The sequence below is a fragment of the Spermophilus citellus genome (genome assembly GCF_964194105.1).
Source record: "Spermophilus citellus genome assembly, chromosome: 3".
Lineage (NCBI taxonomy): Eukaryota > Metazoa > Chordata > Mammalia > Rodentia > Sciuridae > Spermophilus > Spermophilus citellus.
In genome coordinates, this window is record NC_138184.1 from 217,324,459 (window position 1) to 217,348,687 (window position 24,229).

The 24,229-nt window shown below is 34.7% G+C and overlaps 1 protein-coding gene across 1 annotated transcript in view; it reads right to left on the reverse strand.

Annotated features, from left to right (window-relative positions):
• Positions 1 to 24,229, reverse strand: part of KDM7A (lysine demethylase 7A) — an 84,625-nt gene that overhangs the window by 6,720 nt on the left and 53,676 nt on the right. The window contains exons 9-19 of the mRNA XM_081287463.1: positions 23,940 to 24,046; positions 16,756 to 16,847; positions 14,113 to 14,202; positions 10,132 to 10,344; positions 8,058 to 8,182; positions 7,712 to 7,866; positions 6,419 to 6,516; positions 5,774 to 5,922; positions 5,428 to 5,636; positions 3,171 to 3,256; positions 469 to 742 (exon numbers count right to left, since the gene is read on the reverse strand). Coding sequence (XP_081143589.1) covers positions 469 to 742; positions 3,171 to 3,256; positions 5,428 to 5,636; positions 5,774 to 5,922; positions 6,419 to 6,516; positions 7,712 to 7,866; positions 8,058 to 8,182; positions 10,132 to 10,344; positions 14,113 to 14,202; positions 16,756 to 16,847; positions 23,940 to 24,046 — 1,598 coding nt within the window. The remainder of the gene's footprint in view (positions 1 to 468; positions 743 to 3,170; positions 3,257 to 5,427; positions 5,637 to 5,773; positions 5,923 to 6,418; positions 6,517 to 7,711; positions 7,867 to 8,057; positions 8,183 to 10,131; positions 10,345 to 14,112; positions 14,203 to 16,755; positions 16,848 to 23,939; positions 24,047 to 24,229) is intronic.

Sequence of the window (24,229 nt, forward strand, 5' to 3'; positions counted from 1 at the left end):
TCATGCGTGCTATGCAAGTGCTTTACCACTCAGCCACGACTCCAATCCATGGACTTACACTGTTTAAAACTCTTCCCCCTCATCATGCTGGGGTAAAGACTAACCTCTTTCTAAACAAACTATGGTTTTCAGCTACAAAATGTACTGCAATTTCACCGAAACCTCACAAACTGTTCTTTCTTGGGTACCTTAGGTCATGCTCTCTCCTCAGCCTTCCTTTCTGTCTATTCTATCTATTCCCCAATTCAGCTTGGTTAACTTCTTATCATCTACTTTTAGGATCTGCCTCTCCTCCTGATCTTCAGGGTTGGCCAGGTAACTTCCTTCTTTGTTCCCACAGTAGCTTGAGCATACTATTATAGAGCTGTCAAAATTCATGAGATAGTGAGCATCTTGAATGAAGTAATGATGCCATTACTGCCAAACACAGTCAGAAATATACTTAATCTGCAAATATTTAAAATTTACCTTTTGTTGCCTGGTTGCTGATAGGTGGTGGATTTGATGCAGGTCTCTTGGTGGGGTGAAGGGGCACTGAAAAGGAAGTTTCACCAACTGGCCTTTCTGGGCTTAGGCTGCCATTACTCATCTGGCATGCCCCTGAAAGCAAGCTGGAATTCTGCATGTACTTTCCATTCTGAAGACCTGAGCCACTGCTCTCCATATAATTCCTACTTTGCACCTTCTGACTGGTTTCTGATGAACCTTCCTTTTTGTTGCATTTCTGGCTTCTGCTTAGGTCCTGAAAAAAAAAGGAAACAAAGCTGAATTTTTAGGGTTTATGATAAGTGAGGTATTCAAACTCTACATTAGCAAAGTTAAGAGAGAAAAGAAACAAACTATTAAATGTTAGTTTTCTTAATGTATTAGCTACAGATGACCACCCTTCATGATGGTCATCCCATCCATAATAAATCTAATAGTTCAGAAGAATCCAGGTCTTAAAGTTGCATTATAACTAAGTCAAGAAGGGGGGGGGGGGGAATAACAGAGGTGTCTGCTGCCATTCCATGAGCCATGGGGGATACAAGATGGGACACAGAGACCCAACCATTTCCTTAGCACATCACAGCTTCCACAAAACTCTCATGATGTAATGTGCTATATTTTTGGAACTTAACTTTGAGTGCCTGAGTTCAATACCCAGTACCACCAAAAAAAAAGGACTTTAACTTCTGTAAGGTTCATCTACACTGTATTTGTTTGCTAGAAAAATCCCTAATTCCAGAACCCTAAGCCTGTTTTTTATTTGACTATAATTCCTCTTTCAGTCTCTCAAGACTATTGAGTTAAATCTTCAAGCAGGGAGACACTACTAACTAATGAGTCTTGAAATTAACTAAGAAGATCATGACCAGCTGGAGAAAGGAACAGACTGGCCTTGATGAGTACCCTGCAGTGTGATGTTTCAGAAACTAGCTTTAATTATGCACACATGTGTATGAAAGAAATGTGAAAAACATTTGATCTGACTCTGCATTGATCAAATAAGTTTCAAAAGTAGTAGTATTAAATACAGAATTGCTGTAAATTAGTCTAACAAATATTCTAGACCATAATCCTATAATTTGACATGCCATTGTAATATCTCTCTAGATTATAGACAAAAGAAATTTGATTTGCTCTACTGTGATCTTGCTAATCATATGCCCTCTGCTTCTTCATTTATTTTCAAAGACAATACAAAACACAAAAGCCAGATTTAAATAATAGCTTACTTTTAATTTTTAATAGCTTATTTTTAATTCTAAATCCCTCTGATGTTAGTAAGTAACAAACTGTATATCCAGCCACTACAAAATCCACTACAAAATCACACACTGAAAAAGTGAATTGTAACCGGTAAGAAATTTCTTACTTGATCTTTGACTCTGGAGCATATCCGTCTGCTCAAAGAACTAGATTACACAAAGACTTTTTTTTTTTTTTTTTAACAACAATAACAACAAAAAACTTGGGGTACAGCACTTGCCTTGCATGTGCAAGGCCCAGCACCACAAAAAAACATTGCCACAAAAAACCTGACTTTTTCTTATTGCAAAAGTACTAAAATTTAGAAAATCCAGATAAGCCAAGCCAAGAAAAGAAAACCACCCATAATTCCACTACTCAGATATCAAAAATATTGAATTCATGGAGGCAGAGTCTTACTGCCTTTTCTGTGCACACACATACATCTCCCCCTAGGAGAGTTTAAATTCACACCTCCAACTCAACCCAAGGCTCTGGAAGACACTTCCAGTCCTGCTGAGGTCTATCAGTACAACACTAATCTTTATTCATGAGAGTCTCCTTTCGCTTTTTCTTAAACTGCCTACTCAGCTCCCCTCCTCTCACCATTCCCCTCAAAGTGTTTTTTTTAGACAAGAGAGAAATGACAGTATTTCTGCATTTGCTTGATTTACTTTCCTTCTTAAGTATGATTGGGGTTGGGGAGTTTTAGGGGCCCCACTCCACTTCATGATAACACTGATTCTTTCTCTGGCTGCCATTTTCTAAGGCTCACAACAAAAGGTCTTATCATGTTCTTTGTTTGGTGTTAATGTAGGTTTAGTTTGTTTGTTTTTTTTGTAGTTGTAGTTGTTGTTGTTGTTGTTTGTTTGTTTTAATGCTGTTTGGGGTTCATTCTATATGGTATAAGCACAAATATGCTGAGATCCTAAAACATCTAGTTTCTGTCTTAGAGCAGAGGTTTTTAATTTGTAGTCAATGGAGATTTGGTGATGGCAGCACACATCATTTAGCAAATGTAAGCAAAAGTCAATTAAATATTTTTTTGGGAAAGATAATCTGTAACTTTCATCAAATCCTGAAAGAAATTTAGTATCAAAATGTTTAAGAGACAATATCAGAGATGAAAAAGAGATGCTCTTTTCCTCATTTTTCACTCTAACCAGATAAAACCTTACAGTTTGCCAACCACTACCAACGGTTTCAACTCTTTCTTGAAAAAGTTACTCTTTTCCATATCACATATCACATTCTGTCTTTAAGCCTTGAAGCATCAGGCATCACAGCAGAATCTCTAAAAATGGACAGTTGTTCAAATGTGCATGTAACTGCCATTCTTTGGCTTCCTAGAGGTAGTAGTTAATAACCAGGTACAGTTTTAGAAATCAAAATAATGATGATTTTAAATCTCCTTTTAATGTTTCAACCTTGAAATATACCTGAGGATTAAATCTGGAAGTTCTATCAAATTGTTTAACCCAGGAAGAAGTCCTCAAGTCTTGATCTTCAGTCTTGACATGGTATCCTAGGGAGAAGTTTTAATTGAATTATCTTTGTACAAACTTGATTTTAAAGAAAAAAATTAGCTTACCATTTTGTTAATTCTTTGGACATTTATTCATATACCTTCACTTTCACTACACTTTTTCCCTCTCAAAACAAAAACAAAAGTTATCAGCTTACAACTAAACTTGTTACTACTTTTTTCAGTTCTCTCAAAGACTCTTTATATGACAGGTTTTATGTCAGATGCTAGAACACCTATGGCCACATATTGTTGATGTAAAACCAAATGTTAATATACTCTCTAAAAATGGCATGTTTTCCCATACAGAATTAAAGGCACGTGTTTGCTTGAACTTTGTAGTTATTTCCATAAAAAGAGCTTTCTTTTTAAAGGACCAATCAGATTATAAGATGACAAAAATGGAGCAGGGAAGGACAGACAAACCCAGATTTAAATATGAGTTTTTCCATTACTAAATAAACTTTAGGCAAACTATTTAACCTTCAACGACTTTGGGATCAGATAATACTAAGTTCAAATTATAATAGTTCTGAATAATAGCTATCTATGTATATGTAAAGTATGAGCAAGTTAAAATAAGTTCACTAAGGCAGGTGCAGTGGTGCATGCCTGTAATTCCAGATTTGGTCTGTTTTACATTTACTTTTTTTTTTTATAGTTTTTTTTTTTTTAAAGAGAGAGGAGGGAGGGAGGGAGGGAGGGAGAGAGAGAGAGAGAGAGAGAGAGAGAGAGAGAGAGAATTTTAATATTTATTTTTTAGTTTTCAGTGGACACAACATCTTTGTTTATATGTGGTGCTGAGGATCGAACCCGGGCCGCACGCATGCCAGGTGAGTGTGCTACCGCTTGAGCCACATCCCCAGCCCTACATTTACTTTTTGTTTTGTCAGGACTGGGGATAAAACCCAGAGCCTCGTGCATGTTAGACAAGTGCTCCACCACTGAGCTATATCCACAGCAACCTTGGGAGGTTGAGGCAATAGTTCAAGGCCAGCCTGGGCAACTTTGTGAGACCCTATCTTAAAATAAGTGGTAGAGCACCCCCTGAGTTCAATTCCCAATACCACACACAAACAAGTAACTTCAATAAATCTTATTTCTTTTCTCTGTAAAATGGGATCAATATTACCTATCCCATAAATGAAATGAATATCAAGCTCCTGGTCCACGGCTGACTCTTACTTATGTGGAACTGAACACCACTGGCATTCAATCTTAATACAGTACTGTGTTCTCCCAAATCCTTCTCAGACTTTTTGGCAAACAAAATTTTTCTCTGGAGGCACAGAGAAGAAAACACTAGGTGGCATCACTGACATGCCATTGAGTCTACTCTTTCCTAATTCTTCCTTTTCAAGGAGGAGAAAGAATATCCTCAATTAGAAACAGTTCAAAACTTGTTTTCCCTCTCATAAAAGGAAAAAAAAAGGTTGACTGTTTTAGTTAAGCAGACCATTTAAGAGACCAAAACATTCCTTCCAACTGGTCAACCTAACAGTGGTGAAAAGGAAACTCCAGTCTTGCAAGAGCAAAGGCAAAGCTGTGCCAGTGAATGCAATTCTCAGACCTGGGTCATTCATATTTTGTGTTCTTATGCTCACATATTACATGATTTGTCTGTCAGTACTATATATATTTTTTAGTGAATTTTCTTTTTTTTTTCAAAAATATGTGGAGCTGAGGATCGAACCTGAGGGAAAAAAAAAGGTTGACTGTTTTAGTTAAGCAGACCATTTAAGAGACCAAAACATTCCTTCCAACTGGTCAACCTAACAGTGGTGAAAAGGAAACTCCATTCTTGCAAGAGCAAAGGCAAAGCTGTGCCAGTGAATGCAATTCTCAGACCTGGGTCATTCATATTTTGTGTTCTTATGCTCACATATTACATGATTTGTCTGTCAGTACTATATATATTTTTTAGTGAATTTTCTTTTTTTTTTCAAAAATATGTGGTGCTGAGGATCGAACCTGGGCCGCACGCATGCCAGGTGAGCGCGCTACCGCTTGAGCCACATCTCCAGCCCCATGAATTTTCTTAACAACATGTCAAACTAAAGATGTGTAACAAATAGTCTTTATTCATACAATCTCTAACCTAAACTAGGATTATAGAGCTATTAAATTGGGGATCATATATTTTCAGAGACTTAATAATTTATGTTTCTTACCATATTCTACTGGTTTATCATAGCGATACAACTGCCTAACTTCATGGTTACTGCTGTGGCAGCTGTTAGGATCCTGGAGAGAGTTCTTCTCACCACCACAGTCTGTGCTTTGCATCTGCCTTTGTAAACACGTGGAATAGCGCAACCCTGCCATAGACAGCATGCCCTGAATAGCTTCTTCCTCTGTGCTTGTCGAGGTAGGACATTCCCTAAGGAGAAGGTCATCCAAAGAGAAAAGAATATGTTTTCTGATGAAATATATGTTAAAAAAAAACTTTAAATTAAAAAAAGTCTTCATTGCATTTATATCACAATGTAAAACAAATACTACCATCAGCAAGCCCACCTTTTAATTGGAATTTCACTTCTAGATGGCTTCTGACTCTTTTGTAGGAAGTTCCTCATCCCATTAGATTCCTCCTTAAAATTTGATGTTATTTCTTGTTTCTTTTCATCGCCTGAACTTTCGGACTCTTCAGTGGTAAAATTAATTTTCTGAGATAATAAATAATTAAATGGAAACAAAGTTATCTAAGAAATTGATCAAGATTGTACAAACTAATCAAAAAAGACTTCATCCATCCAGAGAAAGTTAGAATCTTTTTTTTTTTAGAATCTTAATTACCATAGAATTACTTCAATGTTTCATATGAAAAAAAGTGAAATCTCCAGTAACTATGGTAACATACAACCTAAATTTAAAAACACACTATATGGATTTTAAGGAATAATAAAATATAAAACATATTTGTGAAAAATACAATCAATCTAAGAATAATATAGGCAGAGAAGTTGTTAACCCTTTTCAAAACTGGACAAAAGCTGGATAGTCACAGAATATGTGTGTATAAAATAACTATAGGAAGACCCTGTTTTGCACAGGTCAGACAGACAAGCTTTGGGATGGGCTATTATTTGACTTCCTCCTAGGTGAAGTCCATGGATGCTTATCTCTCATCAAACGACGGAAGCCACAGGGTTTCGAGCATACCAGTGCAGTGCAATCAGCTCCAGAGTCTTCTGAATCAGAAATGTCAGAATATTCTGATGATCTATTCCTGAGTTCTGATTTCACACTTGTAAAAAACCCTGATGAAGAAGACAAAGGATGGAAGAAAAAAAAAAAAAAGCATTAGAACTTTATGAACAAGGTGGCAGGTAGTTTCCAAAGTCTATCTTGCTTCACAATACCACTTGGTCTTTCCTGCCCTAGCCTATTTTTTCTCTACTTTCATTTTCTCCTCATCTCTCCCATCTTTCTCCATAATTAACCAAGATACAGACTGAGGTATTTCTTAAAATGTCTGGTATTTATTGATGATGATAATATTTATATTCCTTACTTGAGTGAATTAACTACATTTCTTTCTAGAAAACAACCTTCAAAACTAAAGTAAGCTGTTAAGAAACCTTTACTTCTCCTTTTGCATTAGTTCTCTCAACAGAAAACAAAAAGACAATTCTCAGAACCCTAAAATGCATTCCCACAGACGTGAATTTATTATAAACAGGGCTTTCCTACTGTCTGTTTCTCCCATGAGGCACTGTCACACAGCACCATTTCTTCCATTCCTGTTGATCAGCTGCCTTTTCACTGGCATGTGAACAAAGGCAAAGTCAACAACTGTATATACCAAATTTACATGGAATTAGCAGGATCTGAGATATTCAACATGCATTAAGTAATACTCATTATCCGGAACATTTACTTATCAAGTGCTAAAATACTGCAAATTTTTTTTTTACTACTTTTTAAAATAGAAGGGCATATGGAAATCTTGACAGATGTTGAGAAATTGACTTTATTCAAGAAAAAAAGATCTGAAGGAGAAGGATGTATTACTTTGGCATCTGATAATGCTATTTTATTTGATGATAATCGATTAACAACCTAGTAGAGGCCTTCCTATCAAGAGGCAATAAAATAAAACTACAGAACAAGGATTCCAAGTAGCTTCAGGTCAGCCAATCATATATGCATGCTAAAACTATATATGTAAAGATCCATAAAACAAATGAGCTTTCGTGTGACTTTAAAACTGACTAGACATGGGTCTCACTTACCCACACGAACCCTCTCACAGATACATCCCTGGCCACTATACCTCATTGATATTCACATTCAGCACTTCCCTATTCAGACATACTTCTGATTTTTCAGAACAGTATGAGGAACACACTTTCAATCCTATTACAAACTTAAGAATTTTAACACTAGTAAGTTTCTTTATCAATTGTTATATGAATAAAGAGAACTTTAAAATGACTATTACAGCAAACGTACTGTTAAGTGGTTTTCGAGATTCTTCACTTTCTGTCCTGTCTATTCTTGAACTCTCGTCTGTCTTCATAATGGTCTTCTTTGTCCTTCTCTTATCCTCTTCATTTTCACTATCTGCTGTGTAAAGACTCTGATCTGCAAAGGGCTGTCTCTCATCTCTGTATCATTGGGAAAAAACAAATCAGAAATAATGCAAGACTATGTATTCCCTCCCACTTCATTTACAGAGCAGAGAACTGAGACACTTTCCCCATACTATAGTCAACACCAGCAGTATAGACAAGGCAGCGCAAGAACAAAGGGAATTTAACAAAAATTATCTGTTTGATACCTGATCTATTGTACATACTTAATTATTCTTCCATTTGTCAGCAGCAGTCGTAGATCATTATCTTTTGCTCTCCATTCAGGTACCGTGGAAGATGGTTGGAGATGTTTGTTGAATTTTCCATTCAGTTTAGAGCTCAAGATGTCCTTAAAGTATAAAAATAGAACTGACTTAACCTCAGGCACACCTGCTCCACTGAAGGAAGACAGGAGACTGCTATTTCCCCATAGCCCTGCCATGCAGAGTGACAGGCAGCTGCCTGGGTTTGGAAACATGCAACAATCCCATATTCTAGAGTTCTTCAAGTTAAGGCATGAGGATGGTTCATCTTTTGGGAGGGCCATTGACAATAAAATACATTTTGTAAAGCAGAATGTAAAATATGCATAAAGCAAATCCAAAGAAAGCTCCACTCCTGCAGAAGCTGAAAAGACGGGGCAATACGGTCTTAGATTTTTTTTATTCTCTTCTTCTTCTTCCTCTAAAGTGTAACTGCTGGGCCTTCCCACTTACCCTTACCTTGACCTCATATCTGTCTTCCCATGAGGCACTGTTAGCATCCACACCATTATCACCAGGCACGGAGGCCATGAGGTGAAGAAAGACACGATGGTAACTCATTTTATTCGTTCGTTTTTTATTTATTTATTTATTTATTTATTTATTTATTTATTTATTTATTTATTTTAGTTGTCAATAGACCTTTGTTTTATTTATATATATGCAGTTCTGAGAATCAAACCCATTGCCTCACACACGCTAGGCAAGTGTTCTACCACTGAGTCACAATTCCAACCCCAGTAGCTTTTTTTTTTAATATTTATTTTTTAGTTGTACACAATACCTTTATTTTGTTTATTTATTTTTATGTGGTGCTGAGAATTGAACCCAGGGCCTCGCACATGCTAGGCGAGTGCTCTACCGCTGAGCCACAACCCCACCCCCCCAGTAGCTTGTTTTTAATGTATAAAAATTATTTCCTTTCTGAGATATTTTTCCTTAAAAATAAGTAGAACCTTTTGTAATAAGCTAAAACTTCCCCAGAGGGCTATGACTTAAGTAGGTTTAGAACAATATATTATTTTATTTTGGGTTTTTTTGGTACTGGGGATTGAACTCGGGGGCATTCAATCACTGAGCCTCAGCCTCCTGAGCCCCGGTATTACAGATGTATGCCGCTGTGCCTGGCTTAGAACAGCATACTCTCAAAACAATGTAATTATTATGTCCAATTTAAAATATTTAAGAAGGTTATAATTTGTATGTAATTTTTTTAATGTTTTAATCTAGTGATTCCTCTACCTTATTCATTGTGGATTACTATTTATCCTGTTCTTAAAACATAAAATCATAGATGACACAGATCTCATCACAAATTCATTATCATGTTTTAAATGGTGCTGCATTGATCTTATTACTGCCTCTCACTCTCCCTTCTGTCCAATAGGCCAGCATTTCTCTGATTTTAAAGGGTTTATTCTAATAGTCTCCTAGTCAGGTAGTCAGCCAGGCTGGTACCGTTGGCTCAAGGACAGGTTTGTGCATTTGCTCTTCCCCAACCTGCAATACTATTCCCCAAATTTGTATATCTACGTGACATCTTCCTGTTAATAAGATGTCAGTTCAAACATCTCCACCTGAGAGGCTCTCCTACCATACCAGCTAAAGCAGCTAGTCACCATGACTATTTATTCTATTGTCCTTCAAAACACTTGGCATCTGAAATTACATTATTTTAATATATATTTTTGCCTCCCAATTTTTGTACTTGAACTCTGATGAAGTTTCATAAGGACAGGGACTTAATTTTTGCTTACTCTGGCAACTTCTCTAGAACCTAAGAGAGTACAGGGTACTTGGTAAACACTCAATAAACATGTCAGTAAATGAATGAGGTCTATTCATCCTAACATGACACTGATGCCTAGAAAGATTAGGCACCCCACCTTGCCCCCAGACAAAAATATTTGTTGACCCCTACAATTCTACAGCAAATAACAACAAGAATAATTGATAATATAAATTTTATTACCCCTTTAAAGAACTTTAACAAACAACTGGGTTTATTTTTCTCATCATGAAGTGTAATACTTACCTCTTCCCATGGACACATCTCTAATCTTTTAAGAACTTCCCTTGTATGGAGCTCTAAGATGTCTAGGTTAGAAGGAGTTCGAATATTATTATGATCTCGAAGTTTCCTCATCTTTCGTCGGGAATGGTATGGGGAAGTTGCTTCATTTGAGGATCGTGAAACTGGACACACAGTAGGAATTCCCTGAGATTTAACTGGTTTGCCATTTTCTTCCTTTAAGAATTAGATTCAGAATGTATTTTAAGAAAAAGGCTACTATATATAGACTTGACTATTCAGCCATAAAAATACTCTTAGAAAACAAAAACTATTCCATTTAATCACAGAAAAGAAAAAGACCAAATCAAAGCCTTGGTTTCCCCATCTCTTCTCTATGTAATATACTGTGAACACATTCCCTTGATTTCCAGTATTATACTAATAGCTGTGTAGGGGTATATCATGAATTACTGGCCTAATACTTACTGGTAGGTAGCTATTCAGGCTGCTTCCAGTTCTTTCCAATGAAAAAATTCTTTTTACATACATATTTGTGTAAATCAATACTTACTTTATATATGTATATACATATATATTTAGTTGTTGATGGACATTTATTTGTTTATATGTGGTGCTGAGGATTAAACCCAGTGACTCACACATGCTAGGCAAGTGCTCTACCATCAAACCACAACCCCAGCCCAATATTTACTTTTTAAATCAAAGTCACAGGGCTGGGACTGTAGCTCAGTGGCAGAATGCTTGCCTAGCATACGTGAGGCACTGGGTTTGATCCTTAGCACCACATAAAAATAAACAAATAAAATAAAGGTATGCTATCCATCTACAACTACAAAAATTTTTTTTTAAATCAAAGCCACACATTTTTGCAGTTTTTGTCCTTATTTTTTTTCATGTTAAATATATTAAAGAAAGTGTATTACAGCAAAATGACTAAATATCCAGATACAATAATGAAATGTTACAGCCTTCTAGAAATAATGAATACACAGAATTTAGTTAATATTTTAAACATTTTATTAAGATTTTGAATGATTCAAAACCCACCCTGATAATATGAAAACAAAGGAGATTTTTTTTCTCCTATCTAACTATATTAATTCTTCTGCCTTTCTTTTCTTTCTCCTTAACTTCGACTGCCACATGGGAACCTCGGCTCTACCCTAAGCCAAAGCTATCTTCTCTAAGGATTACCTATGCAATGGTACTTGAGTTTGGTACTTTTTCCTCCTGGTAATTTCTTATGGACCATACATCTATGCAGTTTTAAAAATTAAATAAGAATATCATGAAAAGCAGCAGTCTACTCTTTCCCATCCCTGATACCCATTTTTCAAAGGCAACCACTTACCCTATGGAAACACTTACATTACATAAAATTTGCCATCTTAACCACTTTTAAGTATACAATTCAGGGGCATTCTGTACCGTCACACTGCTGTGCAATCAGCACCCCATCCATCTCCAGAACTTCTTCATCTGCCCCTATTAACCACTAACTTCCCATCCTCCCTTTTCCCCAGCTCCTGACAGCCATTATTCTGCTTTCCGTCTCTATGAATTTGACAACTCTAGGAACCTCATATGAATGGGATCATACTTGTCCTTTTGTGACTGGTTTATTTCACTTAGCAAAATACCTTCAAAGTTCATCTATGTTGTAGCATGTGTCAGAATAACCATTTTATATACTCTATGTACCAGTTTGTTTATCCATTCATCTACTGATGGACTCTTGCGTTGCTCCTTCCTTTGGGCTATTGTGAATAATGCTGGTGCGAATACGGTACAAACATATCTGTCCAAGACCCTGCTTTCAATTATTCTGAGTACATAGCTAAAATTTGCAATTCTGACAACTGTTTCCCCCCCACCACCCAGTTATTTGTCTCTAACTTTCTAAATAATATGTTTATACTGATTTCAGCTTTAGGTATAACTGAATTCCTACTATGTAAGAAAAAGTTTTTTTAAATTTTAAATTTTTTTTTTTTTGTAGTAGTAATGGGCAGATTGCCTTTGTTTCATTTTTATGTGGTACTAAGGATTGAACCCAGTGCCTCACACATGGAAGGCAAGTGCTCTGCCACTGAGCTACTGCCCCAGCCCGCAAATTAAGTTTTAATCCTCATATACCACTTCCTAAACCTATCCATTCTTCCCTTTTCTTCAACATTTGGAATTTAAATAGGACTCGGTAAAATATGTTTTTTGATCCTAAATCCATTTATATGCAATTACTATCACTCTTTAAGAGATTTTTCTACTACATTTGAACATACTGAGAAATACTTGAACTATTCTTATTCTAAATCTAGGATTTTAATATTTCTTAGATATGTACATCTTTTCATTCCTTAAAACAGCCCTAATGTCAGATGTTAATTTACCAGTTGACTTTTATCTCCACTTAATTTCCTCTTAATTCAAGCTATACACTAGAACAATCACTTTCCTGAAAAATTTTTTAATTAAAAACCTCCTTTCTTAAATACCTAGAATATCTATTAATTATTAAAATACCTAATCAGATTTATAGGTTTTTATCAAAAGTATTTACCTCACTGGCTGCTCTCATATTTTCCCTCAAGTGGACTGCCTTGCCCAACCCACTAATATCATCCCTCTTTCCAACAGTTTCACCTAACTTTACTCACTTCCCTTAGGTTTTTTTTTAATCTTAGTTTTTTCTCTTGCTCTAATTATTTAACATGAATTCATTTCTGAATGGCTGAAATTAACTGGATCTGAAAGTTGTACTGATAACTATGTTGTTTTTGTTTTTTTAATTTTTGAAGTAACCTGAAGAACCTGAGGTAACCTGGAAACTGCCTCCTCATTATTTCATTACTTCATTGCAATACAATATTCCAAATTTTTCTCCAGGATTTTAGAAATCTTGAGACTCTGTCCAGCTCATTCTATTTCTTGTAAGCGCTTTTGGCTTCATTTTCTTCTCTTCCCTTCCTCTTTCCCTCTCTCCCTTCCTTTCTTTTTCTTATACTAGGGATGGAATCCAGGACCTCACATGTGATAGGCAAACACTCTACCACTGAGCTACACCCCAGCCCCTGTGTAAGGTGCTTTCAAATGCTTGCATCATGGTGGTATGCTGGAAGCCATCCGTGAACTATATGTGAACTATGCGTGAACTAAAAGAATGTAGAAGGCATTAGGCAGGAAAGTCTGGTATTGGGGACTTGGATTTTAGAGTCAGATATTTGGATTCAAATCTCAGCTTTTTCGTGACATTTTCGTGACATTTTCCTTTGGTGAAAAGGAACAACTTTGCTGGTTTGGGAATGCCTAATTCATGTAACTTCCTACCTAGCTCTGTCACAAGTTCAGCACAGCATCATGGGAGATGGAGTGACCGGCAGGAACCACACAGCTTCTCAGGGATGGGTGTGGCTTGACAAAATGCCAATCAACATTTTTACTGCCACATGGAAAAGCAAGACTCCTCCGACTAAAATCTTAAAACCTCATCCCTGACTTTGATGTATTCCCCCTTAAAAAAAAGGAGGGTGCCAGGGTTGTGGCTCAGTGGTGGAGCGCTTGCCTGGCGTATGTGAGGCACTGGGTTTGATCCTCACCACCACATAAAAACAAACTAATGTATCCACCTAACACTAAAGATACATAAATAAATAAATATTTTTAATAAATAAATAAATAAAGATATTGTGTCCATCTACAACAAAAAAAAATTAAAAATAAGAAACCGAGGACATTTTTCAGTTGTTCAGTTCCGCTCCTATCAGGATTAAAAGACCTATCAGGCACTCCCCTTTTTATCTAATTTCTGGCTCTGTCTCCATTTCTTATTAATTATTTCAGACTTTTTCTTTCCTAGTCAGCTCACACCTCCTGAGCAGGAACCTACCCTGGCAGGGTACTGGTCACCCCACAATAGTGGTAGATCCATTTGCTTCTCAAAACAGAGTAAGCAAGCATTTAGATGACAGTTTCCATTCTTACCTCTATTGCTCGAATTACTTTAGAAAGTTCCTTAATAAGATGTCCAGGTCTCACATTGTCTGGAATTTCAAAGGCATGTTCAGATACAAGCTGTATTTGGATTAACAAAGATAACAAAACCAAAGTTACTTACACCTTATTAATAAAAAACTAACTTACTGACCCTATTTTTGGGTTCTCTAGACTTTGCAGACATAGCCAGTAAGAATAAGCCCAGTCTCAGAGATCATATAGTTGGTATAATACCTTCTAAGGAGATCCTCATCATCATTTTATGTTCTATAATCATATAAAATCCTCAAACTGAATTAAAAACAGACTTGTTTGAGTGAATTTTGCTTTATATTGAATAGTAACATTATACTCTACACTTCAAATCCTGCTGTAATTCTAACTACACTTACAACTACAGACATATACTAAAATAATTAAGCCTAATATTTAATTGACAATACATAAGGAATTTTATGGGGAACACAGGCACTTAAATAATCCTAGTGTCTCATGGAAATCTAATTTGAATAAATTTTGATAAACTCTTTTCCATTTAACAGTTAAAAGCAAAATGAGGAAACAACCTAATGAACAGAAAAAAAAATTAATTGTTGAGTCACCACATTTACTGTACTGCAAACTAATGTTATTATTTTTCTGCCTATTTCCATATATTAATCTCTATATCTAATAACATTCTGATTTTTTAGACACATTCAACATAGCAGAGTTTCTACTTTTGCTTTGTACCCTCTACTTGGTTTTAGCATAATTTATTGAAACAAACTGATAATAATAGTAGTATTAACATAGTACTAACTCTGTGCTTTCATACTGTTAAATAATTTATAAGCATTAACTCATTTAACCCCTTCAATAACTATATGACACAGATACTACTGGTTTTAGTATTCCTTATCTGAAATGCTTAATACCAAAAGTATTTTGGATTTTGAAGCATTTCAGATTTCAGATTTTTAGATTAGGGATGTTCAACCTGTAAATTATTCCCATTTTGCAACCAAGGGAACTAAGGCACAGAGGTTAGGTAATGTGCCCTGAGTCACATAGTTTATTAGCAGCAAAGCTGAGATATGAATCAAATATCTGACTCTAAAATCCAAGCTCTTAACCATTAAGGCAAGCTGCCTCTCAGAGCAAATTTAACATTACTCATGATAACAAATTTTACTATGCACTGAAATCACCTATGAGGTTTTTGGGTTCAGACCCATCCCAGATCTACCAAACTATAATCTCTAGAGAAGAATCCAGAGGTTTTATTTTTAAAAAGCTCTACAGACAATGCTGATAAATACACACATTTGAGAACCACTCCTCTAAAGCCTCTAGCAGGAAACAGATTACACAGTTTTAAAAACATAAGCTTGATTTTGTTTTTATTATGTTAGGTAGTTGTTAATTTGCTTATGCTTTTCCTTATTATCTAGATAATGAAGTCTTCGATGGTGGAAGACATGATTTTTATTTTCTGAGAATTTTAATATTTATTTATTTATTTATTTATTTTAAATGATCAGCGGACACAACATCTTTGTTTGTATGTGGTGCTGAGGATCGAACCCGGGCCGCACGCATGCCAGGCGAGCGCGCTACCACTTGAGCCACATCCCCAGCCCGATTTTTATTTTCTGAATGTTTCCATACTGACTTTCTCTGTGGATATATAGCAATGATAATAAAGTGAAAGGAAGTGTCAAAATTACTGGGACTATCAGAACCTATTAATTATTATCTCCCAATAATATCTCTTAAAAGTAGAATTTTAATTTCAAATGGACATTCAAGAAATTAACATGGAAATATATTTTCATTAGCATATTATTTATCACTTATTAAAGCATTATGTGCCAAGATCTATGAGTTGAAATAAAAATGAGAAAGATGAAACCTACTTTTCAAGAGTTCATAAACCCAGAGAAAGGAAAAATGCATAATTTACTCTCTACAGATGTGTTTTAAGTTTTTACTCTCTATATATATAGATTAGTTTGAAGTCCACTGGCACAAGAAATAAATGCTCTAGAGGGAAGGAAATACCAATTCTAAACAGAGATGTAGGATGATATCTCAAAGGTTTCAAGTACAACTGGGCCACAATTTAGTGAAAATAAAGAGCTCATGCTTGAATATTACCACCTCCTTTTCCTCATTTTTTACATAAGTTTAGCAGAGTGACAAAGAGCAGAGGTTTACAATCTTAGAGACTAACTCTATGTCCCTAGCTCACCAGTTCTTTTGGGAATTACTTAAACAGGATACCAATAGACCTCATACAGTTGCTCTGTGGATTAAATGAAATCCTGTGTACATAAAGACAAAGCACATTATAAGAGCTCAATTTTATTTTATTCTATAGCTACATGTTCATCTCTTAGTCAATATCTTAAATATTTTTGAAATACTTTATTTTCCAGATTAAAGACTAAAGATTTACTCAAGTACTTTCTTATCAAAAATATAACCAGACACAAGTACATCTATAAATACTGTATAATAAAATGCAGGCTGTATTTAAAAACATGATTTCCATTCCCTCTACCAGTGGCAAATTCAAATGCTGCAAAAACAGCAAAAGTACTCTTTTCTTCTTGACCTTGCTACATAAAAACAACTATAATGACTCACATCTTTTTTCATCCATAATTTTAAAGCAGTATGCAGTGCTTTCACTCCCTGTACTAGATAAGTCTGAGGCTGGAAACCATCTTCTCTCAGTTCTGTAGGAATGAAGTAGGGTGGGGAAAGGAAAAGAAATTAATTTTAGGTTTTGAGTAACCAGCAAATGACAAATTGCGCAATTTCTATATTAACAAAAAAAAGCAGAATACAAAATAATCAATTCAAAAGACAAGGAACCTAACTATTAAATCTAATGATATTAAATGCTCCAGCTAAACATATTTTTTTTGGGGGGGGGGGAATTTTAATATTTATTTTTTAGTTTTCAGCGGACACAACATCTTTGTTTGTATGTGGTGCTAAGGATTGAACCTGGGCCGCACACATGCCAGGCGAGCACGCTACCGCTTGAGCCACATCCCCAGCCCAGCTAAACATATTTTTAAAAATACAAAAAGGTATAAGATAAAAAAGAAAAAAAAAAAAGCTTAAAAAAACCAGCTGGAATAGCTATATGAATTGATTTTCATTAATAAAGGTCATTTTATAATGGCAAAATATTCAATTCGTTAGAAAGACAACTATTTAAAACTTGAACTCAAAAAGCAATAACTAAACAGAATTACAAAACAAATAAGCAATTCCACAATCATAGTGGAAGATTTTAACACGTCTAATAAACAATAGAATAATAAGAATACTAAAACCAAAAATCTGTAGATTCTCTTTGAATAACATGCAATGTGATTCACTGGCCATAAATAGCACATTGTACTCAGCATCTGTAGAATACAACATTCTTTTCAAATATACACAGAACTGGGGCTGGAGATGTGGGTCAAGCGGTAGCGCGCTCGCCTGGCATGCGTGCGGCCCGGGTTCGATCCTCAGCACCACATACAAAACAAAGATGTTGTGTCCGCCGATAACTAAAAAAAAAATAAATATTAAAATTCTCTCTCTCTTTCTCTCTCTCCCTCCCTCTCTCAAAAAAAAAAAAAATATATACAGAACATTTACAAAAATCATCCATTTGCCAGGGTCATAAAAAAGTCCCATCAAATGTCCAAAGACCTAAATCACCTATATGTTCACAAGGCAACTAAGTTTGAAATCAGTAATAGACATCAGTCACAAAAAGATAACTAGAGAAAGCCCACGTGTTTAGAAACTAAGAAACCCAGATAATTAAGAAATAAACTGCTAAATAACATTTAGATTTTTAAAAAGTATTGAAAATCAGAAAACATATAAACAACAATGAAAACATACATTTAAATGTACATGTTAGAAAAAATGCTGAAATGCTGGGGTTATGTATCAGCGGTAGAGTACTCGCCTAGCATATGCAAGGTCCTGGGTTCAATCCTCAGTACCATATAAAAATAAATAAATAAATAAAAGGTATTTAAAAAGAGAAAGAAAAAATGCTGAAAATGAGTTAAGGGCACACTAAAATGTTAAAAAATAAAGAAAAAATGATATGCGAAAATTAAACAGAAAACAGATTATTTATTCTCAAACTGGTATTTGAAAAGATAATAAAATCCATAAAGAGAGAAAATCAGTACAAATACAAGTATCAAGAGACATCATTATAAATGTTACAAGCATTAAATAGTTAAGAGAATAACATAACTTTATATCAAAAATGTGAAAACCTAGAAATGAACAAACTTCTAAAAATTAGCTTATCAAAATGGACTCAACAAACTAGAAAAACTTAATAGTCCTTTATTCACAAATAATATTTATTAGCAGTAAGAAATTCTGCCATAAAGATAAGTATAAATCAGATTTCTTCATCAGTGAGGTCTACCAGGCATTCAAGAATCTTTCCAATCATATACAAACTCCTCCAGAGATAGAAAAAGAAGGAACAACCCCAACTTTTTTCCTGAGCCTAGCATAATTTTCATACCAAAATCTATTAAGGACAGATGAGAAAATAAAATACAAGCCTGTTTCACTCACTGCCAAAAGAAAAAATAAATACACACATACACACATTTATATACAATAAATATATTTTTCTTTATATTCAGAGAATATATTTTACTAGTTTAGATTTATTTGAATATAAACAGACTATAATATAAACTATATTCTAACTTACTATATAGAAATTGAAACATTATCAAGTCCAAGTTTGGAGTAATATTAGAAACATCAATAAATGTAGCCACTAAATTAAAAAATTAAACAAGACAAAGCATAAGACACGCAGGAAAAAGCTTTTGTTAAAATGCAACTACTACCAATTATTTACAAACTAGTCTTTTAGCTAACTTGGAGTAGATAAGGACTTCCTCAACCTGATAAAGGCTATCAACAAAAAGCTACAGCAAACCCAAGATTCAGTGATAAAAGGCTGGGAACAAGATAAAGGCTCCCATCTTCCCTACTCCTAGTTACAATTGCCCTGGAGATCCTAGACAACCCAGTAAAGCAAGAAATAAGTAAATGACATAAATATTATAAAAGAAGGAACACAATTCTCATTATTCACAGAAGACTATGTGATTATACATTAAAGAACCCACTATAACCTCAGATAAATGAAGTAACAGTTTTTAATAAGATTGCTGGATCCAAAATCAATACGAAAATTGTTTCTATATTCCAGCATCACATGGTTAATAATCTGAACTATATGAAATTGCCAATGTTTGACCATTTTTGAAATACAAAAATAGCAACTTCATATGCTCAGCCATATGTATAATTACATATGTATATCATTAATGTGGTTACAATTATATTATAATTATATCATAATAATTAATAATTAATTCTACTATTATAATCATATATTATTTAAGTAACAATATATAATGGGACCAAAGTATGAAAAACTCATAAATAAATTTAAGGAATCTGTGTGTAAGTTTTAATATATATATATATATATATATATATATATATATATATATGTATGAGACACCCTGCAAGATAACAAACGAACTAAATAGATGTTCCATGACAATTTTTTGAGAAAACTCAATTACCTAACTACATGGAATTTTACCAGAATTGATCTATATGCAATATGCTCAAATTAAGATACTAATACTTTTATTTGCTTGATTTTTGGGTGGGGGAGACTGGTGTCAATAAGTAATAAACTAACTCAAAAACTTAAGTGGAAAAGAAAAATAAAAGCCAGGGCAAAATAAAGAATGAGGCCAAGGCTTGAAGAATAAAATATGAGGACCTATTATATATCAATCAATTCTTAATATAATGCTAATATGATAATGTGCTTGGTGGAGAGACAGACTACCTATTACTGTTTGGACATCAGGTATCTCACAAAAGCTCTTGTGTTGCGGGAATATTCAGAGTTGAAATGATTGAACTATGAGAGCTGCAACCTATTCAGCCATCCTAGTTTGAATGGACTGATTAGGTGGTAAACTATAGGCAGGTGGGTCATGGGTAGAGGAGGTGGATTACCAGGGGTCATCTTCTCCTGAGTCCCGTTTCCCCTCCCTCTCTTCTTCTCACCATCCCTCACCTGCTTCTGGCTGCCAAGAGCAGAAAAGTTTCCCTCTACCATGCCCTTCCACGATGTTCTGCATGATCTTGGGCCCAGAGCAATGGAGTCGACCAATCATGTACTAAACCTCTGAAACCATGAGCTAGAATAAATGCTTCCTCCTCTAAGTTGTCTTGTTGCATATTTTGCTTACAGCAAAGAAAAGCTAAGACCGTGAGTAATGAGTGAGTATCAAAGGTTTCACACATATATCAACACATGAAACAAGAACAGGATAAAAAATGGATTGTTCAAAATATGACCCTGGAACAAATGGGTATTTGTAAGAAAATGATTGCCATCGTTTTCAAGAAAATCAATTAAAATGAGTTAAAGGCCTAAATGTAAAACATGAAACTACATAAGTTTTTAGTAGGCAAAGAGTATCTTCAAAACCTTAGGATAAGAAGTTACGGCACAAAAAGCACTAACCACAAAAACTGGGGAAAAAAATACTGTTTTAAAATTAATAAAGTTTGTCCTTCAACAGACACCAAAGAAAATAAAAAGGTAAGTCAAAATTGCAGGTATTTTTAACATATATTCCTGAAAGGACTAAGATCCAGGACATATGAAGAATTAGTATTAAAAAAACTAAATTAAAATATTGGCAAAAGACCTAAACAGGTACTTCACTGAAGAGGAAATCTAAAAGGCCAATACATATATAAAAAATGTTCAATTACATTAATAATCAGGAATATGCAAATTAAAAAGATAAGGAATACTATTTCACACCTGATGGGTTTGCAAAAATTAGAACCTAATGATACCAAGTATTGCCAAGGAAATGGGAATTGGGAACTATGTGAATTCTATCTATGACTCAACAATTGGGGCTGTTCTCTGGAGTAACTTTTGCACTCAGTTGACACTGACAAGAACTTCTTAGAACCATCTTCCATAACTACCAAAAACTGGAAAAAAAAAAAAATGCCTGGCAACAGCTATAATGGTCATTGGGCTCTAGCCTTAGTAGGACTAGATTAAAACAACTGTATTGCCAGTGTCTAACAACTGTAGAAGAAGCACACAAATTAAGGTATATTCACACAACATAATACTATAGTAATGAAAAAAGAAGACTACAGCTACACACAATAACATGAATGAACCTCACAAATAAAGCTTAGCAAAAGACAGGTTACATATAATAGAAAGTTTTAATCTATTCATATGAAATTTACAAATACATAAAAATCAAACTATTTTCATTTACAACACAGGTGAAAAAATTGAAGAAAAAGATTATCACAAAAGGTGAGACAGTGATTGTCTCCAGAAAGTGAAAGACAATGTATGGGGAGGTTAATGGGGTATTTTTAAGGTACTGCTGCTTTTGCTTCACTTGCAGAGAAATTACCTGAATAACAGCCTTCTTTAAATTGGATGAGAATATGTAGTCTCTGTGTGATCTATATACAGTGAGCTGTGTATGGTTTATTTTACTATTTGTCAGACAAAGTGAAAATATAAGCTCACACAAATGTCTTTTGGGGAATTGTAAACCAGACTGTGATTATCTAGAACTCATGCAAAATATTTCAGATGCGCTCCAAAATTCAGGTGAGTTGAATCAAAAGCAAAATATTTTAATTCTGCCCAGTGGCTAACTTACTTACATAAATTCAAACTGGTTCATTCTTTTATTATCATTAACATGAAACACACATTGTATGAGTTTCATATACTCCTCATTCATTTAACCCATCACACTGCAGAAGCTTTCTAACAGTCTGATAATTGGCAAACAGGCCACAATGGAAAAGTAGAAAAGTCAGTGAGCAGAACATAACATGAGATAAAAAGACTACCATTTCTGTTTCTGTTTCCAGGAAAAATGCCTAGGATGATGGCAACAGCTAGAATGGTCATTTGGCTCTAGCCTTAGTCGGACTAGATTAAAACAATTATATTGCTAAGTATCCTGGCTTACTGATCTGGCTGATAAAAAATTTTAAAGCAACTTACAAATACTCTTATTTACAGAATTCTTTTTTAAAGTCCTTAATGTACAGGGCCATCCTTCTGACTGGACCTCATTTCTGAATTTTTGATGGCCTAAGACAATACTAAATTATTATTTCTAAGACAGAGCAAATTACTGTTGCACCTTAAGGAGTCAACCTTTTGTCTCTCAGATAAACTCTAAATTTGTTCTAAAAGGGAAACTGATGAGCCTCTCCTACACATTGGGGGCTGGGGGAGACCCCAGTGGTGGTGGGGCAGTGGGAGGGAAGTATATGTGTGGGGGCGTTTCTCCTAAATAACCATAAGACAGGAATTGGGGTCCTGGGTCAAAATAAGAAAAGATGGGAAAAAATACTCTAGACCAAGTGAATTGCCAATCTCTTAACTAGAGAGTTCAGTAGTTAAATTTTATTTCTAGAAAATAAGACCATTTATAAATGTTTTTATAAGCATGCTTCTGCTTTTCTAGGCATGCACTTGGATAAGAGACTGAAGTTCACTGTCCAGTTTTTTACTGGAAACTGGACATTCTGGAGATGACAACTCTACGGCCCATTGATCTATTCCTGCAGCCAAGAACAATACATGAAAAGAACACCGAGTCTGGGATTTAGGATAAAGATTCATTTCTAAAGCAGGGGCTAGATTTGTAAAGAAGGACCTAGCTAGTCCTTCTCATTCAAGTGACCCTACCTCCATCAAACACCCCCACAGCACTATCACATCTCCCTCAAGACTGTCCTGTATGGTGACATTGTTTTATCCTTTCAGTCAAAAAAAGGGGGCTTATTTTGAAGAGGAAAAATCATACATGAATTTTATCATTTTACTTCTGTACATGCTTTTCCTGGGTATCTCTTTTCATCTTATCTTTTCTTCTTATGTGTCTTCTAAATGGAAAAGAAATTTCTGGATAAATCTTACTGTTTTCTCTATATCTATTCTCCTGAAAGTTAATTATAATATTTGCACCATTTGCAAAATTAGAAAAGTTAGGCAACTCAAAACTAGACAAACACTGTTCTCACTGGCACAAGTATATGAAAAGTAAAAAATGGATAGAAGTAATATACAATCTTAACTTGGCTGCTCAAAGATTAAGTCAAATATAAAAGCATGAAAATCTAAAATCTACCTTCTAAAAAATTCAAAGCTACATAAGGAGATTTCAAAAAATATTTTTCTTCAACTACAGATTACAAACCAACAATCAGCCCGTTTATATGCTAACAGGTGAATTATACTAGACAGAATTATGGTTGCAAAGGTGATGGTGCAGGCATTACCTGATTTCCTCAGGACATGAAAATTATCCACTTTATATTTTTAAAGCAAATGTCTGGGAACACATATTAGGTAACCATCTAAATTTTTAAAGCAAGGCACTTAAACATGCTTGAGAATGTATGTAGGCCTCTAGATCACTGGATGAAATGAATGTTTTCTAATATTACTCATGTGGCTCTAAACAGGTCTTCACATACCTGATTTCTAAGAACATGGGTTAGTAGGCTATGGACTAGAAACTACTTGCTATTAAGGTTCCTGGCAGGGGGGACATTATGTTTAACAAACAGATGTGACATCCAGACCCTAGAAAAGCATCTGTCAGGTAACTTTGAGGGAATTTACAAACATTATACATCATATTATACAACAAAGTGTACAAATCATTAATTACCTTTCAGGGTTTCCAGCAAATTTTTGGCTACAAACCAACATATGGCTTCAAAGAAAGGGAATTTGAAAAGATCTGGTGTTTTTAGTCTTTTCTCCATCTCATAACACCTAAATAAATAAGATTTGAAGAAATATTTAGTATTAATATTAGTATTTCAAAATAGTTAATTAAAGGTAGCCAGTTAAAAATAAAATAAGCAGGGCATGTTATATAAGACATACCAATCAAGTATAGTATATTAATATGATATGTCAAGAGCTTTGTAATGTTGTGAACAACCAATAAAAAAA